General features: G+C 45.1%; 1 protein-coding gene across 1 annotated transcript in view; it reads right to left on the reverse strand.

The window, feature by feature from the left end:
- Positions 1-20,118, reverse strand: part of LOC138287290 (spindle assembly abnormal protein 6 homolog) — a 248,489-nt gene that overhangs the window by 114,402 nt on the left and 113,969 nt on the right. The window contains exons 7-8 of the mRNA XM_069227650.1: positions 17,294-17,413; positions 2,813-3,004 (exon numbers count right to left, since the gene is read on the reverse strand). Of these exons, the coding sequence (XP_069083751.1) occupies positions 2,813-3,004; positions 17,294-17,413 (312 nt within the window). The remainder of the gene's footprint in view (positions 1-2,812; positions 3,005-17,293; positions 17,414-20,118) is intronic.

Here is a 20,118-nt window from a genome sequence, read left to right on the forward strand (position 1 = left end):
ACCAGATGTTTTGCTGATGAAGATTCCCTGAATGTTGTATCCCTTGGAGCGGTATCTTCCTCTCTGACATTTTCCCTTACCCCTTGAAATGCCTTGTTAGGTGAGAAACTCCACTCTGCTGATACTTATTTTCTTTTCTTAGTTAGTGTCCTGTAGTCCGATTTATTCTTTTTCAAAAAATTGTTGTCATTTTTTAATTTTGCCCGCATGTGTTCCTCCCAATGCACGTATTTCCCAAAATTGGTTAGCTGTACGGTTGACCTATGCCCAGCCAAAGACTATTGAATTAATTGCATTTGAATTGACTAAATGATTGTGCAATCTGAGCATCGTGTGATTTCTGTGTCTCAGCTCAGATATTCCTATTGGCTTTCTGTATCATTCTTCTTGAATGCTTAGTTTTGTTGATGTTAGTACACCTGAACTTATTCCGTCGCCTTATGCAACTCTTGGTGATTATGTATCTCTATTACCTGGTTTTACACATTGTCTATTTGACTTGAGCTTGTTGTTTTAATAAATCTTTAAACCATATTCCTGATTGGAGTTTTCCTTCGGTGACCACATTTGTCATGGTGTCTAAATAATTGGGGTGGTGTTGGAGTAATTGTTGATGGTTCCCACATTTCTTTCTGGGCCCAAAGGTCCGGCAACCTTGTTGTGCATTTGATTTCTGCGAAGGATGACAAATGCATCCACACTGGCTTACCAGTTAAGAGACACTCAAATTTAACTGACTCATATCCATTCCTTATGATTTATATGGAATATCTGATGCACAAACTGAAAATATATCTCCTTGTCAGATACCTTCACATAAGGGGCAAAAATGAATTTACTACTTTTTGAGTCAAAAGGACAAGAGAACACATAAAATGTTTATTGTGCTGATTCAATGTGTGGGGGATGTTTGTTAAATTCATTTAAGGTTACACCCACCAAATGAGCAATTATAACTTTCATTTAATGATCCACCAACACAGTAAGTCACCTTCTACCTTCTGAATACCCACTTTTGGTTTAGTGATGAAGATGAAAAAGAGGAAAAAAGGGGGAAAAAGAGAAACAGGAGAAGGAGTATGATGAAGATAAGGGGAAAGCAGAGGAAGAAAAGAAAGTTGAGGAACAGGAGAACAAAGGGAATTTTGAGCACTTATAGCCAGGCACCAAACTAGTGTTAAATATATATATATACAATATAATACAGTAAGCATGTGATACTTCCAAAGTGTCAGTTGTATTGGCTTTAGTATAGTTACAACATAGTTAATTGGGTGATCTCGGGCCTCAATCCATAGCATTATTTTTCATCTATGAACTCTAGCTTTGGGTTGCTGCATAAGTTGTAATGCAGTGCAATTAGCATGTTTACCATGCACACTCATCTAAGAAATGTCTTTCATTTCCTTTAAATCTATAATCTCATGGAAATTTGTCTTTTTAGCCTCTTTGGTACCACTTTCAAGATACCATTCCAGCTTTCTTCTTTGAAGCCACTTCTACATTACTGAGACGTCCATTTCATTAAGCATACTTTATCTTCAAATTGCTGTGCAGCATCAGAGAAGAACAAATCAAAAAATCCACATGGTAGGCTTAAGAGTAATGTTGGCAATTATTAAAGAACAAAGTACAAGATTCATCTTTTTGTACCTCTAAGAGAAGGCTGTACAAGTAGCATTATTTACAAATACAAATTCAATTTTAAGATACACAAAATGTAACTTTGCATTTCTAAATGGAGTTGCACAAAGGTAAAATTACGACTGTAGGGCATCCTTGACATTGTGAGCTCAAATCCTCACGTAGGAGGGTAGCGAGTAATGTCAGGGGCACACCCACAACAGAATTTAAGACTAACAATTTTGTGGCATTTACAAATCTTTTACAGGTGTTTTCTCAGTCTGAGAATAGGTTTAAATTTAAACCTGGAAAAAGTACAACTATTTGCAAAGTGAGAAAGGAAAATGAACACCCAAAAAGCTACAAGAGCCGTTAATGAAGAAGTTGCACAGAGGAAGGAAAAAGTTGACAAGTGCAAATGCCCTGATTCATTACAAAAATGTATACTTGCTAAATTTGTGATTGTGTACATTTCTGACTTCCTTATTTGGGCTCTGAAAGGTAAGTCAACAGATGGAGCACGCTCAGAGCACAAATGATGGAGACAAAATACACAAGAGAATTGAGGATGAGCTGTGACAGACACACAATGTTGGAAATAATACTGAATAAGCAAAGAGAATGCTGGAGACTAGGTAGAATCCACATCTTGGGAATGCATCATGTGGGCATATTGGGCAGCCTAGCTGAGTTTTAGTTGCATCATCTATTTTTAGTTACTTTTTAAAATAATGAAAGCACAATCTGCTAATCATCTATTAGGATGTTGCCCTTTGGTGAAGTGGAAGAATACAATAAATGAATGAACACCTCTTGCTTTGCATCAACAGAAATATAAGAATTAAAGCCTTTGTTGCCGATGTTGCTCTGAACAATGCAATTTTGGTGCAGAATGGGGTATTATCTGCTCAGGCCTTTGGGCTTCATAACTCACTGACTTTGAGACCTACTGCTCTCTCTTTTACATGTTTTCACCTTGCAACATATGCAGCAAAGACATTCAGTGGTTAGCTCCAAAATGTCAGGAGTCTCATGTGCAGCTAGTTGCAACCTCCTGGTCCCTCCAGTCACATGCTCTTTCCATCAGTCAAAGGCTCTCCTCAGATATAGTCTGCTTCTGCCATAGGTAGACTAGGCAGAAACAATGTAGTAGAAAACTTATTTTGAATTAAAGATTTTGACAAAATACCTCCTCAAGACCTGAAAGTTTGGCTTTCAGCTCACGTATGCAGGATTCTGACTTGTATTTCCTCTCAGTGAGATCTTTGTTGGCAGTTTCTAATTCAGAGATCCTGGCTTCTAAATGTTGTGCAGTTCTGCTACTAGTGGTCTCCCTTTCATTTTTTTGCTTTTCATACTGAAGCTGGCATTGCGTTTGAATCTAAAAAACAAGGACAATGTAGATTACTCGAATAATCATGTTAGTAACAAGGCATAGACAGACAACATTGTTATCATTAAACAGTCAATAAACTACACATTGATTTACAAGTACAGCAGTCAACAAGGTTCATGTTACATACAAAGATTTACTTTTAGCATTGATACTCAAGTTCACTCATAAAAGTAAAATCAAGGAAAATACTTCCAATGTACAACCGATGACAACGGTAGAAAAAGAGTAATACGAACAAGAAGTAAAATAAAAAAACAACTACTGCAGTGTCTACTTAATCATATTCATATTTATACAGTTGGAAAATGGCCCTCTCTGAAGGGTCGCCCCAAACTTTTGTCTTCCTCCTCCTCTTTTTCTGACCTTATTTTTGTTGGCCTTAGGACTTTGGGCACTTTACCACTTCGAGCCAGTGCTAATGTGCATGTGCTCTCTCCCTAAAAAATGAGAACCGTGGATCATACCCAATTGACATATTTAATTTACTAGTAAGACCCTAGTAAAGTGCACTAGAGGTGCCCAGGGCCTGTAAATTAAATGCTACTAGTGGGCCTGCAGCATTGACTGTGCCATCCACCTAGGGAAGCCCCTTAACCATGTCTCAGATCTGATATTGCCAGGCCTGTGTGTGCAGTTTCACTGTCACTTCGACTTGGCATTTAAAACTTCTTGCCAAGTCCTAAATTCCCCTTTCCTTCAATGTAAGCCACCCCTAAGGTAGGCCCTAGGTAACCCAAAGGGCAGGGTGCTATGTAAGTAAAAGGCAGGACAGGTTATTTTTATGTGCTGGTAGTGAAAAACTCCCACAGTCGTTTTTCACTACTGTGAAGCCTGCTCCTCTAATAGGCAAGCATTATAGATTCCATTATTTGCTTTTAAGAGGAAATTTCTGATCTGAGAGGAATATACTTTTTCCTATTTGGGATTGTTGGAATGGTAGTAAGAAATCCTACTCACTGGTTTAGTTGAATTTTACATTACTAGTTCAGAAATGCACTTTTGAAAAGTAGGCATTTCTCTACACTTACAGCCATCTGTGCCTTTGAGCCTGTATCCAATCCACTTCTGGTCTGTGCTGGTTGACAGCTCCCCTTGTGCATTCCACACAGACAGCCATAAACACAGGAAAGTCAGCTGCATCTGCATTCATCTGCATACAAATGGGATTCCCTGAGCACGAAGGGTGGAGGGGCTCTCTCTTACACTTCAACTGCCAGTGGCCTGCCCTCACACTAACAACTGACACAAGGTTCCTGGCAGACAGGACTGGGTTGAAAGGGGAACTTGTCCATTTCAAAACTGCTCTTTGACGTTTCGTCCCCTTCAAAGGCACATTTGGGTAAGTATACTGGGTATGTAACCCCACGAAATCAGACACTTCTAGACCTGCAGCTGGACTCTGTTAGAGGGACTGCTTGGCTGCCCAAAGGACTCATCAGGAATGCTTTGCTGAAAAGGACTGCTCTCCTGCTTCTTGCCCTGCTGCCTGCTGGCCCCCAACCCTGCTGGAAGGACTCTGCCTTCCTCCACAAGTCCATCCAAGGGCTTGGATTGAGCTTGCCTCCTGTTCTGAAGTCTCAGGACCAACACACACTTCACTAAAGAGAAGAAAATCCCTGTAAGTAGAAAGATTTACGCAGCGGCTGCAGAAATCAACGCATCACCTGCCACGCGGCTGAAAAATCACTGCATCTCTGACCGTATCAAGGCAGTGCCTGCTCCTTCCTACCAGCACATTCTGGATTTTCAACACATCACCCCTGAGCGTTGAAAAATCACTGCATTGCAGTGAGGAACCAAGGCTGAACTCCTGAGAATCAACACATCGCCTTGCAGCATGGAAAGATACAACGCAACGTCTTTGCCGCGCCTGAAAATCAAGTGCTTTGCATTACTTTTCAACGTAACTCCTACTCTGTGGCCCCTTTGCGTCTTTATTTTTGGTGCCTCCCAGGTACTGTGTGTGAAAAAAATACAACCACTGATTCTCAAGGACTGAGACTCATTTAAACCCTAAAAATCAGATTTTTGTTGTTTTGGTCCTATTTTTTTCAGATAAATACCTATTTTCCTAAACTGGTGTGGAGTACTTTTGTGGTGATATTACTGTGTCACTGTATGAGTTAATGCCCAATACTTTGCACATTACCTTCTAAGTTAAGCCTGCCTGCTCTGTGCCAAGCTACCAGAGGGAGAGCACAGAATAACTTACATTGTGTAGTGACTTACCCAATTTCTAACAGCTACTGAATTTTGTAAAAGTACGTGGTGTTGATACCTTTTAAGAATGTTTTATTGCTTTTTATTGAACTGATACATCACATGGACATGCATTTCTTTTCAAGGTATTAGAGGGAAGTCTACAAGGTTTACTTAGGAGTCCAACAGAGATGCAGTGCTAGCTGAATGTCTGTTTTCTCTCCTTTTCAGTGATTTTGAGAAAGACTTTGCACAAATTCTGTGATAATCAGCAGCCTTTTGTACAAAGCACAGTCAAGCGCTGCACTATGCACATAATTTGTTGTTCTTTGATAAACTAGTCTATTATTACAACCATTTTTCAAGCACAGGTAGGCCATTTTCAACAGACCCACAAAAAAACAAAGAAGTATATTTGGGAACACTAAATATAAAGGTTTAGGGACATGTCTATCATTAGCCATTGGAGATATATATATATAGCATAGTGTAGTGGTCCCCCTTAAATTTGAAAGATGATCATTGCATGCTGTGAGACCTATGTGGGGACCTTTAGATGAGTATGGATTGAGGCACTATCAGGTCTACTGATTTTGCAGACTCATATTTGACTTTTGCACACTGATTAACATTTTTCTTTCTATATAATCCTTATTACCCATAATTCTTCTGTGTGTATATATATATATATATATATATATATATATATATATATATATATATATATATATATATAATTAAGTTTATGTACTTTTGCCAGCCTTTGTGAATGAACTCACGTTGGGCAGCAAGCTGACCATACCGGACAGACAAGAAGGACAGCTGCAGCATAACAGACCATGAGGGGCAGATGAATGGACCATGCAGGGCAGGAGGAAGGGGGATGGTGCATGGACTAAGACAACAGAGGGTAGGGAGGAGGTGATGGGGCAGCAAGCTAACTGTTCAGGGAAGGCGGGAAGGACAGTGGCACAACAATGGCCACACAGGGCTGTAATGAGGACGCATGGACTTGGACAATGGATGGTAATGGAGGGGGGCAGGAGCAACAAGCTTGGGTGAGGGCAGCACAATGCCAGGCCAGAACCTGCGTTCAGTCCCTCACACCGGGCATTGTAAAGCACATTTTACTTAATGTAAAAAAAATAAAAAAAAATTTTTTAAAAAAAACTAGCAATTCGCTGTAAATAACAAAGGCTACAGGGACATTATAGTTAGGAAATAGAATAAAAAAAATCTTAGATGTTCACTAAAACAAAAAAACAAAGGTTACAGGGACGTTATAGTTAGGTTCAGATTTTACACACAAAAAAACAGAGAAATTCCGCAGTTAAAGATATTTCAAGTAACTATAACTTGTGCCCTAAGTTAACTATAATTCATGCCTTCAGGCTCTGTGGACAACACCCTGTAACCACTCAACCTCGTACAAAAAGCAGCTCCCTACATGTGTGAGCAATGTTTTCATCCCTTTCCCTGCCTGCATGTTAGTGACCAGGGAAAGAGATGAAAACTCCACTTTCAGCAAGCGGGAGCATTTTGACAGCCCCCGTTTGCTGAAAGCAGAGCGTTTGCTTTTGCTTGGTTGAGGCTGTCATCTCCAGCAAAACAAAAGCAAACAGCTACCGCCTGAGGGTGGGCACCTCAGGAGTTAGCAGGAATTGGCACTGGGGGGGTGGTGGTCCCAATGGCCATGTATGGTTTCGAGAGGAGGGCTATGTGGCCCTCCTCTATATTTTAAAATTGGCCTCAGGGAGGTGGTGGTACTCGGGGCTGGGGATCCATGATGGACCCCCCTCCTTTAATGATATTGTAGCTCCTAGGAGGGGGACGGTCCCAGAGACCCAAGGGGCTCCAAAGGACCCCCATTCACTTTTTAAATTTTAGTCCTGTGGAGCTGGTGGCCCCTGCATTCTATCAACAGTGAGCCCTCAGGTAGTGGTGTTCCCCATGGTGTAGGGGGTTTGTGCAGACCCCGCATACTATTAAGGGATAACCTGAGGAGGTGGCTATCACTGGGGACCGGAGAGGGGTCAGCAGGACCCCCCAATTATTTTTATAATATCTTATAAGGGTGGTGGTCCCTTGAGCTTCTGAAAACCTAGGAGGAGGACCCTGAGCACCCCCTCCTTTTTTATGCCCACATGGCCTGGTCCACATAGGGTGCAACATAACAGAGAAACGCAGGAGACTGTGTTATTTTTTTTATTTTTTTTTAAATCATGGTAAAATCTGAGAATCAACTGCATTTCACAATGATTTAAAATCAAAAAATACTTTTAAGCTTTGGGGAGGTTTGAGGGGCCTGTGTGTGTATTTGCTAGTGTTTGACTGTTAAACCTTCCTAGTGATAGAACAGTCATGTTTCTTTCCAATCACATGTGCGGGTTGACTCTCTTAGGCATGTCTGGAAGCGTCACAATAAGGAGTCACCTATGGCCTACAGGATAAGGTCACAGACCTTTGTGTTAAAAAATGAGGGTTATTCTCCAGGTGTGTTCATGGTCATTTTCTTTATTAATTTCTTTTAAACTTCAAAAGTTTAAGCTTCATACTGAAAGGTGATTTCAACCTTTTTAATTTCAAATACATTTTTCTTTTCAATTTTTCCAGAAATACCTCATTGTAAGTGTATCATTCATCAAGGCCTAAAAACTCCATCGCTAGCTCTTTCCCTCTCCCTCTCTCTCTCAATTTCTATTTTTCAATCTTTCTCTCACACACCAACTCAAACCCTTACTCACCCACTCACAACCCCACTCAGGCCCTCACACATCCAGTCACAGACCCACTGAAACCCTCACACACCTACTCACAGACCCACAGAGACACTAATGCACCCACTCACAGACCCACAAGATACTGATGCACCCACTCTCACACCCAGACAAACACTCACAGCCACTCTCACACACAGATACACCCTCTGACACCTATTCTCACACCCCGAGAGTCTGTGGCCAACCCCAACTGCGCATGGCCAAAGGCCAGCATTGGGTGGTTAGGTGGGTTGGCCGCGGGGTCTGGCTGCAGGCCAGGCCCTGCAGTCAACCCTTGCCATGCACAGCCAAAAGCCATGCACGGGGATGGTTATAAGACATAGAAATTCACTGAAAAAACAAAGGTTACAAGGATGTTATGGTTAGGAAATAGAATTGAAAAAACATTGAAAGTCACTTAAAAACAACGGTTACAGGGACGTTATAATTAGGTACACATTTTAAACACAGAAAACCATAGAAATTCACCAGTGATAGTTTGAGTTGCCTCAAGTAAATGTTTTCAAAAAACAACTGAGTATGGCAGGGCGTGAGTTATGAGTACCTTAGGGCATGCGTTATAGTCTTTGAGATAACTAACTGTAACAGGTAAATTTCTAAGGTTCTGTATGTTTAAAATGTGTATATATATATATATATATATGTCACTGAAAAAACAAAGGTTTCAGGGACGTTATAGATAGGAAATAGATTTCTTTTTAAATTTGAAATTTACTTAAAACATCAAAGGATGTTGCTTTTCATTGATTATCATTGGCATTGTAGTGCGGTCTCAGGAGGTAGGTATCTTGTTAAGTCATGGTAAATAGCAATAGTAAATGAGTCAGAGGAATGTCTGCTGCAAAGTATGGTATCATGAAACAGGGTCACATTCACATGTATCCATGTTAGCCTTGCCCATCAGGGGAGTTTGAGTCATTTACCCAGATGCAAATATCACCTCAGTCCGGAAAGGTTATTCATGGACCTTTGAAGGTGTCAAAGCTGAAAACTTCCTTTTTGTCCTCAATTATGGTTTGCCATTCTTGCTGATTAAAAGTCACATTAGAGATTAAGCAGACTCTGTTAGTCTGTTTAAATGTTTTTTAAAATGGTGACAGCAGTGGGCCTGTTTCACTGGCTAGTTTTTGGCTCAGGAAACCCACATGGGTTGAGCAGTCTAGTTGTTTTCCTGATGCAAACTGAAACAGGTATGCCTGCTGACATCAGTATTTTATTGCTTTTGTAGAACTAAGAAAGTTCTATTTTGATTTAGCCTTACAGCAGGGAAGCTACCTTGCATTTGTCATGGGACCGAAACAAGCCCTTTTCAATTTTTATGATTTGACCTCACAGAAAGGCAGCCTCAAATGATGTGTTTGTGGAAATTATGCCTTTGGCAAGTATTGCCCATGAAATATGGGTTTTGTAACAACTGCTTTTTGTGCAAGAAAACTAGCCAAAATACTTAACACAGTGGTTTAACAAAACTTGAGCCCAACCCTTGAAAAGAACATGGAGGGTCCCCCCTCTGGCCTTGCTCTGGAGCTCTGAGGCTAAGGTGTTGTGCTGAAGGGGGTCCCTGGAGTTAGCAACAACAAAAATGAAATCGGAAATCTATGTGAAACACATTACTCTTAAAAGTGACTTAAAAAATGTTTGAGGCTTTGTGGTGGGGCACAACTGGGACTATCACATTGCTGCCATCTGATCTCTGAATCTAACACTTTCATTAGGTATTTTAACTGCCACTCTGTTAGAAATGGGGTTTTTGGGTGGCAGTCAGGTTGTCCCCTGTCCAAGTAAGGACTCTCATGCTAGTCAGGGCAAAGGAGAAACACACCTGGTTACCCCCCGCTCACCACTTGGTAGCTTGGGATGAGCAGAAAAGCTTAACCCAGAGGCAATGTGTAAAGTATCTGGACCAACACACACAGTAACAGTGAAAACACTACAAAATGACTCAACACCAGGTTAGACAAATAGCCAATACTTATCTGAGCAAAACAAGACCATGACAAAAATCCAAAATATACACAAGAAGAGCTATGAATTTGTAAAAGATTAATCTTCAATATAGTGCTTAGAAGCACAAATGCTTCGAACTGGTGATCTCACGGCATTGTGATGGAGTTGTTCACAACAATCCGATGCTAAGGATGCCAGTCACGCAGTCACACAGACCCCCAGGTACAGTACCTTGTGAAAATGGGGAAACAACCTGGTGCACGGAGTCGGGGATCACGGCGCCGCTGGATCCGGTGAGGTGTTGGTTCTGGTGCTGCAGAGCGGAGGAGCGGAGGCATCACGAAGAGGCATCAGGACCTTGCTGTGAAGAGTTGGAGGTGAGGCAGTTTTGGTGTGAAGCATTGGATCCAGGCACTTCCGGCGGAGTTGATATCCAGCGATCACGGTTTGGTGCAGCTAAGTGAGGTGTCACGGATGTCGGTGACATTGCACTTTGGCACTCAAGGACTTTGGTGAGGCTGCTGCGGCATTGGGCCTGCGGGGTCGTCACACTCCAGCAAGGACCACAGCTTAAGTTGCAGGTGGAGTCACGGGATCCAGCAGCGGCATCAGTTAGGGGTCATCCAAAGTCAGCACACTTGGTTCTTCTTGATTTTCCATCAGCTTCTCCTTTCAAGGGCCCAGGGACTGGATAGGGCACGATTTGGAAGGGTAGGAGTCTCCGAAGAGAGTCCAGATGCTGGCAGAGGAAGTCTTTGAATGGCCCTGAGACTTCAAAACAGGTGGCAAGCTCAGTCCAAGCCCTTGGAGATTCCTCCCAAGCAGGAATATAACACAAAGTCCAGTCTGTGTCCCGTTTCTCAGGCAGAAGCAGCAACAGCCCAACAAAGCACAGTCACAGGCAGGGGCTGCACTTCTCCTCAGCTCTTCTCCTGGCAGAGGTTCTTTTTGAATCCTTGAAGTAATCTAAGGCCTTGACCCTCGGGTAGATCGCTCCTCCGCCGTTGCAGCTCCACCTGCCCTGACTCCTGCCACCTGTGTAGGTCCTGACTCCACTCTGTACCTGCTTCCAGTCCGCCGCTTTCTCTCCTGTCGCTGTTCTCCATCTGGCTGCCATTCTCATCCTGTTGCCTCTCTCTCCTGACTCCTTCTTCATCTTATGGCCTTTTCTCTCATGATTCCTTTCACATATTGTTTTCTCTCTTGCTGCCTTACGATCTTGTTGCCTTTCCATCTGGTGCCTTTTTCTCTCCCGACTCCTTCTCCATCCTGTTGCCTTTTCTCTCGTGATTCCTTTTCCATATCGTTTTTCTCACTTGATGCCTTGCTGACTTACGATCTTGTTGCCTTTCTATCTGGTGCCTTTCTCTCTCCTGACTCCTTCTCCATCCTGTTTGACTTACGATCTTGTTGCCTTTCCATCTGGTGCCTTTTTCTCTCCTGACTCCTTCTCCATCCTGTTGCCTTTTCTCTTGTGATTCCTTTTCCACATCGTTTTTCTCTCTTGCTGCCTTGCTGACTTACGATCTTGTTGCCTTTCTATCTGGTGCCTTTCTCTCTCCTGACTCCTTCTCCATCCTGTTGCCTTTTCTCTCGTGATTCCTTTACCATATCGTTTTTCTTTCTTGCTGCCTTGCTGACGTACGATCTTGTTTCCTTTCTCTCTTGTTGTTCGCTCCTGTTGCCTTTCCTTCTTAATTCCTTTTTTTGAAGCCGTTTTTCCCTCTAGTTGCCTTCCCGCTCTCCTGCCTCCCGCTCTACCGCTTTCCCACCACTGCCCCGTGCGACCCCACCCCCTCTGCACCCATTCGCTGCCCTCCCTCCCGCCTCTCGCCCCCCAGCTGACCCCTCCTCCCCCCTTCCCTCTTATGGCGGGTGCTGTGCGGCCACGCCGTTGGCGTGCCAAAGGCGCACCTAAGGCAAGCCCGACCGCGCCCAGCGCCAGACCCCCTGGCCCCCACCACACCCAAACCCCTAATCTCAGATACAACGCCCCCTCCCTCTACGCACTCAACCCCGGGCAAACGCGCCAACTACTACCAAGCCAGCCCCAAACGCACTCACGGACCCTTCGCCTGTCAAGCCTGCAAGTATACCTTCCACCGAGCCTGCAGTCCCTCCGCCAGCCCGCGCACCAACAACCACCTCAACTGCATCCTCCTCAACACACGCTCCATCCACAAGCACACCATTGAACTATGGGACCTCCTGGACACTACAGCTCCTGACATCGCCTTCGTCACAGAAACCTGGATGAACGCCTCCTCAGCTCCAGATATCGCCATAGCCATCCCCGACGGCTACAAGATCGCTCGGAAAGACCGCGCCAACCAAATCGGGGGAGGAATCACCATCATCTACAAAAACTCCATCAACATCACGACCTCCACCGAAGAAACCCCCTCGCCGCCGAACACATGCACTTCCAGATCCACACCGACCCCAGGACCACCCTCAGAGGTACTCTCGTCTACAGGCCCCCTGGCCCACCCGCCCTTTTCAGCGAATCCATCACTGACTTCATCACCCCGCACGCCCTAGCCTCACCAGACTACATCCTCCTCGGGGACCTGAACTTCCACCTGGAGAAGAACAACGACACCAACACCGCCACCTTGCTCGACAACCTCGTCAACATCGGACTCAAGCAACTGGTGAACACACACACCCACTCCGCTGGCCACACGCTCGACCCCATCTTTTCCGCCAGCAACCACATATCCTTCAGCCACTCCTCTGAGCTACTCTGGACCGACAACAGATTCGTCCACTTCACCTTCAAAAGCGAGACCCACCACCTTCGCACACAACAAATCCCCCGCAGACCCTGGAACAAAATCTCCACAGAACAGCTACTCGCAACTCTAAACCACAACCAACCAGCCATCACCACTGACGCCAACAACGCAGCCCTCAGCCTCACACAGTAGATCACCAACTGTGCTGACGACCTAGCCCCTCTCAGGAGCCACCCAAGAGAGACCAACATCAGGAAACCCCCGTGGTTCACTGAAGCCCTCAAGGAATCCAAGAAATCCTGCCGTACCCTCGAAAAAACCTGGCCCAAAGAACATACCGCAGAAAACATGTCAGCCTTCAAGATCGCCACCCGCGAACACCACCAGCTGATCCACTCCACCAAAAGGTCATCTTTCAAAGAGAGACTTGACAACAACACCCACAACAGCAAGGAACTCTTCAACATTGTCAAAGAGCTCTCCAACCCCAACGCCAGCTCCAACACAATCACGCCCTCACAAGAACTCTGCAACTCCCTCGCTACTTTCTTCCATCGAAAGTTCTCCGACCTACACAACAGCTTCGGACCCCAAACCCCGCCACCCACCACTGAACCAACAGCCCCAGCCACTACCCTCAATGCCTGGACCCCCGTCAGCACCGAAGAGACCAGAACCACCGTGAACACCATCCACTCCGGCTCCCCATCGGACCCATGCCCCCATCACATCTTCAACAAAGCCAACGCCATCATCGCCCCCTATCTCCAAAGCATCATCAACAGCTCGTTAGCATCTGCCACCTTCCCCGAGAGCTGGAAACACGCGGAAGTCAGCGCTCTCCTGAAAAAACCCACGGCTGACCCCAACGACCTGAAGAACTTCCGCCCCATCTCTCTTTTTCCCTTCCCGGCCAAGGTCATCGAGAAGGCCATCAACAAGCAACTGACCAACTTCCTTGAAGACAACAACCTGCTCGACCCCTCCCAATCAGGTTTTCGTACCAACCACAGCACGGAAACCGCCCTCATCGCAGTCACCGACGACAACAGAACCCTGATGGACAACGGAGAAACTACCGCCCTCATCCTGCTGGACCTCTCGGCTGCCTTCGACACCGTATGCCATCACACCCTAATAACCCCGCCTCCGCTCCACTGGAATCCAAAGACAGGCTCTGGACTGGATCATCTCGTTCCTCTCTGACCGAACCCAAAGAGTCTACCTCCCGCTCTTCCGCTCAGAACCCTCCGAGATCATTGTGGCGTTCCACAAGGCTCTTCGCTCAGCCCTACCCTCTTCAATAGCTACATGAGCCCCCTCGCTAACATCGCTCGCAAACACAACATCAACATCATCTCCTACGCCGATGACACACAGCTGATACTCTCCCTCACCAAAGACCCAGCCACTGCCAAAGCCAACCTGCATAATGGAATGAAAGACGTCGCAGAATGGATGAAGCTCAGATGCCTGAAGCTGAACTCTGACAAGACGGAGGTCCTCATCCTCGGGCACTCCCCGTCCGCCTGGAACGACTCATGGTGGCCCATGGCACTGGGCACCGCACCAACCCCCTCAGACCACGCCCACAACCTCGGATTCATCCTGGACCCCCTCCTCACAATGACCAAGCAAGTCAACGCCATCTCGTCGGCCTGCTTCTACACCCTTCGCATGCTCCGAAAGATCTTCCACTGGATCCCCACCGATACTAGAAAAACTGTTAACCATGCCCTCGTCACAAGCCGCCTGGATTACGGAAACACCCTATACTCAGGAACCACCACCAAGCTACAGAATCGTCTCCAGCGAATACAGAACGCCTCTGCACGCCTCATCCTAGACATACTGTGCCACAGCCACATATCCACCCACCTGAAGCACCTGCACTGGCTGCCCGTCAACAAAAGGATCACCTTCAGGCTCCTCACCCACGCACACAAAGCCCTCCACAATAAGGGCCCCGAATACCTCAACAGACACCTCTCATTCTACACGCACACCCGCCAGCTCCGCTCAGCCAGCCTCGCTCTCGCCACCGTCCCTCGCATCCGCAGAACCACCGCTGGAGGCAAATCCTTCTCCTACCTGGCGGCCAAGACATGGAACTCCCTCCCCGTTCACCTTAGAACTACCCAGGACCACCTCGCCTTCAGGAGACGCCTCAAGACTTGGCTCTTTGAGCTGCAATAACCCCCCCTAGCGCCTTGAGACCCTCACGGGTGAGTAGCGCGCTCTATAAATGCCTTGACTGACTGACGGACTTTGGCGAGGCTGCTGCGGCATTGGGCCTGCGGGGTCGTCACACTCCAGCAAGGACCACTGCTTAAGTTGCAGGTGGAGTCACGGGATCCGGCAGCGGCATCAGTTAGGGGTCATCCAAAGTCAGCACACTTGGTTCTTCTTGATTTTCCATCAGCTTCTCCTTTCAAGGGCCAAGAGACTGGATAGGGCACCATTTGGCAGGGTAGGAGTCTTAGCAGAGAGTCCAGGTGCTGGCAGAGGAAGTCTTTGAATGGCCCTGAGACTTCAGAACAGGTGGCAAGCTCAGTCCAAGCCCTTGGAGAGTCCTCCCAAGCAGGAATATACCACAAAGTCCAGTCTTTGTCCCGTTTCTCAGGCGGAAGCAGCAACTGCAGGATAGCCCAACAAAGCACAGTAACAGGCAGGGGCTGCACTTCTCCTCAGCTCTTCTACTGACAGAGGTTCCTTTTGAATCCTTGAAGTAATCTAAGGTCTGGGGTTTTTGGTCCACTACTTATATCCCTTTCTGCCTTTGAAATTTCCCAACTTCAAAGAAAAGTCTCTGTTGTTTACAGGATCCTGCCTTGCCCAGTCCTGACCCCGGCCCCAGCCCCACACCAGGGTGTTGGAGACTGCATTGTGTGAGGGCAGGCACAGCCCATTCAGGTGTAAGTGACCACTCCTCCCTCCAGCCTATCCCAGATGGCCCATCAGGATATGCAGGTCACACCCCAGCACCCTTTGTGTCAATGTCTAGTGGAGATGCACAAACATTCCAACTGTCAGTCTGACCCAGACAAGGAATCCACAAACAGGCAGAGTCGCATAATGGTTTAAGCAACCGCCGCCCGCCAAGCGGGAACCACCAGAAGACCGTACCGCGGTCGAAAGACCGCGGCGGTCATTCTGGCTTTCCCGCTGGGCGGGCGGGCGACCGCCAAAAGGCCGCCCGCCCGCCCAGCGGGAAACCCACAATAACGATGAAGCCGGCTCCGAATGGAGCCGGCGGAGTTGCTTTTGTGCGACGGGTGCAGTTGCACCCGTCGCGATTTCCAGTGTCTGCTCTGCAGACACTGGAAATCAATGTGGGGCCCTGTTAGGGGGCCCCTGCAGTGCCCATGCCATTGGCATGGGCACTGCAGGGGCCACCAGGGGCCCCACGACACCCGTTCCCGCCAGCCTGGTTCTGGCGGTCAAAACCACCAGAACCAGGCTGGCGGGAAGGGGGTCAGAATCCCCATGGCGGTGCTGCCTGCAGCGCCGCCATGGGGGATTCTGCAGGCCAGGGGAAAACCGGCGGGAAACCGCCGGTTTCCCTTTTCTGACCGCGGCTTTACCGCCGCGGTCAGAATGGGCCTGGATGCACCGCCAGCCTGTTGGCGGTGCATCTGCGGTCCCCTACCCTGGCGGTCTCGGACCGCCAGGGTTGGAATGACCCCCTAAATGTCTTCTTTCTAAAAGTGGCATTTTCAAACGAACAATCTAAAAACCAGCTTCACTAACAGATGTAGTTTTAAATTGTGAGTTCGGAGACCCAAATTCCAGATTTCTATCTGCTCTCAAAGAGAAACTGAACTTTAAGAATATTTAAAGCCAGCCCCCATGTTAAACCTATGAGAGAGATAGGCCTTGCAACAGTGAAAACTGAATTTGGGAGTATATTACTGTTAAGACATGTAAACCACATCACTACATGTCCTACATTTAACATACAGTGCACCCGGCCCATGGGGATACTTAGTGCCTACCTTAGGGGTGCCTAGCATGTATAAAAAGGAAATGTTTGGGGCTGGCATGTGGGCACACTTACCAAGTCGAATTGGCAGTTTACAACTGCACACACAGACACTGCAGTGGCAGGTCTGAGCCATGTTTACAGGGCTACTCATGTGGGTGGCACAATCAGTGCTGCATGCCCACTATTAGCATTTGATTTACAGGCCCTAGGCACCTCTAGTACACTTTACTAGGAACTTACTATTAAATCAAATATGCCAATTATGGACATTTCAATTACACATACACTTTCAAGTAAGGAGCACTTGCACTTAAGCACTGGTCAGCAGTGGTAATGTGCCCAGAGTAACAAATACAGCAAAAACAGAGCCCAAGACACAGCAACAACTTGTGAAGTAGAGGCAAAAAAGTTAGGGGGGGCCATGCCAAGGATGCCAGGTCTAACACACTCTTCCCAACCACTCTAAAGTACCTCAACACTAGAAAAAAGTATGTGTTAGGATTAGATTAATCAGAATTGTTGTAAAATGACTCTCTAAAAAATAATTCTTAAATACAGTCTTATGTCATGATCCCAAAATTACCCTTCCACAAAAGGTATATCAGTGCCTGCTCCTCTTGCCCACCTGCAAAGCTTGGGCCCTTTCAGCAGCTAGTTCTTGTGCATGTTTGTTTGCCAATATTGATGACTGGGATGTCCATTCATTTCGCAGTTTGTCTAGTTCTTTACTCTTCTCTGCCAGAGCCTGGAAGAAAAATAGAAATAAAAAGATAGATTATGTATTATACTACTGAATGAGAAAGAAACAAGCATTGGCAAAGTCACCAGGGCTTTGTCTTGGTCAGCACTTTCTTTATGCTATTAACCGCTGAAAATATCTTCACAACCATGGTAGTCCTCTTAAATGGGTTTCTAAAACAAAAATTCAATTATTCCAATGTTGCTGCTATGGATAAGTATTTGCTGCATCTATGTATATTTGTTTTGCTTTAACAAATGCATTTCAAAGATGTCTGTTACTGATTTGTGCTAATCAGCAGTGGCCATCTTTGAATAGAATAACTTAAAATATAACAAAACCCATCACAAGATGCATACTGCGCATGTGAGGTTAGCCATCTTTGGGTGGTCAGTTAATGATTTAAGATGGCTATCCAGCAATAGTGTCAAAGAGGCAAAAAAGTGTCTTTAAAAAAGTTGTCAAAAGTTTGAAAAATAAATAACCAAAAGAGAGAAGGGTGCTAAAAAAACCTAGGTGGATAGGTGAAAACGGGGGTAGAGGAGAGAGGGAGAGGGAGGGGAGAAGACAGGTGGAGAGAAGAAAAGAAGAAATAGTCCTTCCCATGCTCTGAAACAAACAAGAGCTGACATCGGCAGTGTATGGATACATAAGACAGTGAAAACATTGTGGGATCAAAATGCTCCTGGGTGGGACCAAAGAATAGGGGGGGCATCCATCTAATAAGGATCAAGAATGTGAGTCAGGCAGCAAAGCTAGGTAATCATGAGCAAGGGGTTGACCCAATGCCCACTCGAAGTAGAGGATACGATTTGGAAATAATAGGTCGAATAAGCTTGATTTTCTGCAGTCCTCTGAAGAGCATGCGGTTTCATTGGGCTTTCACGTGTAAGATAAATACATTTAAAGTTTTAGGACCATGTATCCATAAGGTTCCTCCATGCTGGGTACAACTCATGGTGAATTCAAAGCATCTCTTATTTGTAAGCTTATAAATATGCCTCTTAGATTCATGATAGTGCCACTAGTGCTAAAAAAACTCTATTGCTATTGTGAGCCCTGTTTTGTAAACATTTACAGTACAAAAGTATTTATTGATCAACTATTGTCAAATTGCTAACTTTCTTGGATTCTGAAGAATCTAGAAAAAGCAAGATCATGTGGAACAAAATCATATCTTGGGAGTTTGTCCAAAACAAGAGACTTAAACTGCGTCAGTGAATGTTTGGGACAATCTCTCATAGATTTGGGAGAGCTAACAGTGTGGATAATATAGGATCTTTCAACCACCTCCAACATGGCGAATCATGGTCAGCTTATTTAATGTCTATGCTCAGTGGCGTGTGTGTCAACCCATGCAATCCATTGGTTTACTTCATTTGCAGATAGCGGAACCTAGCAAGCTAAAATTATCTACAAAGTATCACAGGTCTCAGCATTATGTCTTATATTACTTAATTTCTATACTGCCCCTTGTTGGAACACAAGGTCTAATTCTTAATACGTTTGCAAGTTTTATTTTTGTATCAAAATGCAGGTTGAGGAAAGTATGTGACGAATTGCCAAATAGTTGCTTAACAATAATTGAAACTTAATTAATAAGAAATAGATATCATTCCTCTGAGTCCCAATGCTTCCTGACCGTCCCTTTAACCACCTGTTCGCCTCAGGCCACTACTAACTGTCACAAATATCAGACAATTGTGGAATCCACACGAGCCTAATCCCTCATAATATATAATGATCCACAATGAGAGGTAACATTTCTGACAATTTCACAGGGCCCCTTAATTTTGGTGGAGGAGTCTCACAGTGTGGTAGAGAGGATTATTGCCATCCACAGTCCAGGCTCGACAATTCTGCTGTTCTCTATTCTGGCCTCCTCGACCCCTAATATAGAGATTACAGCAACTCCCTCCAGAAAGCAGGTGACTGGTTAGGATTTGGCTTAAAAACCTCAACATATAACTTAACTGTGGAAATCTCTTCATTGGCTTTCGGTGCAAGTCAAGTTTCATTTCTAATTTCTAAACTTCGTATTTTAATGTATTTTGGAGCTGGACCACTTTATGTTCCCAACAACCTATCTACGAAGGTTTTTTTTTGTTATACTCATTGTGCCTAGCTTGAAATGTAAGTTATTTGGTGGTAGGTTCTCAGGCCAGGGCCCTGTATTAGGGAACCAGTTGCCATGGAGCATTAGGCAACATCATTCCTTGCTGGGTTTTTGAAAAGGGATAAAAAGTCAGTTCTTATACTCAATTAGTTGAATTACAATGTTGTTCTCCAACGATGTGTGATTTGGCCTGTACTACGTATGATAGATAAAAAATAAATGAATAAATACACATGCTTTTACCATTTGAAAGTGCTTTGTATTATAAAGTGTTTGGTTGTGGAATATACAGTTCTGATTGGGCGTAGGGGGTGCATTTGTGCAAAAATTATTTCGCCCTTGCAAAGGACCTTGAATTTGATTCTCTCTTTGCCGATACTGACTTACATTACAAGGCTTCAGAGTTAACTTTTGCAAATATGTTTACAATACAGATGCCACATATATATGTTTACAATACAGATGCCATGCATATTACAATCAAAATAAATCTAATTAAATTAAGCTAAATCAGATGTGAGAACTTCTTTTAGTAAGAAACGTTAAAACAACTGTCTAAAGAAAAGAAAAAGGGTTCACACCGAGAGATGAAACG

This window comes from Pleurodeles waltl, chromosome 1_1 (genome assembly GCF_031143425.1).
Source record: "Pleurodeles waltl isolate 20211129_DDA chromosome 1_1, aPleWal1.hap1.20221129, whole genome shotgun sequence".
In the NCBI taxonomy this organism is placed as follows: Eukaryota; Metazoa; Chordata; class Amphibia; order Caudata; family Salamandridae; genus Pleurodeles; species Pleurodeles waltl.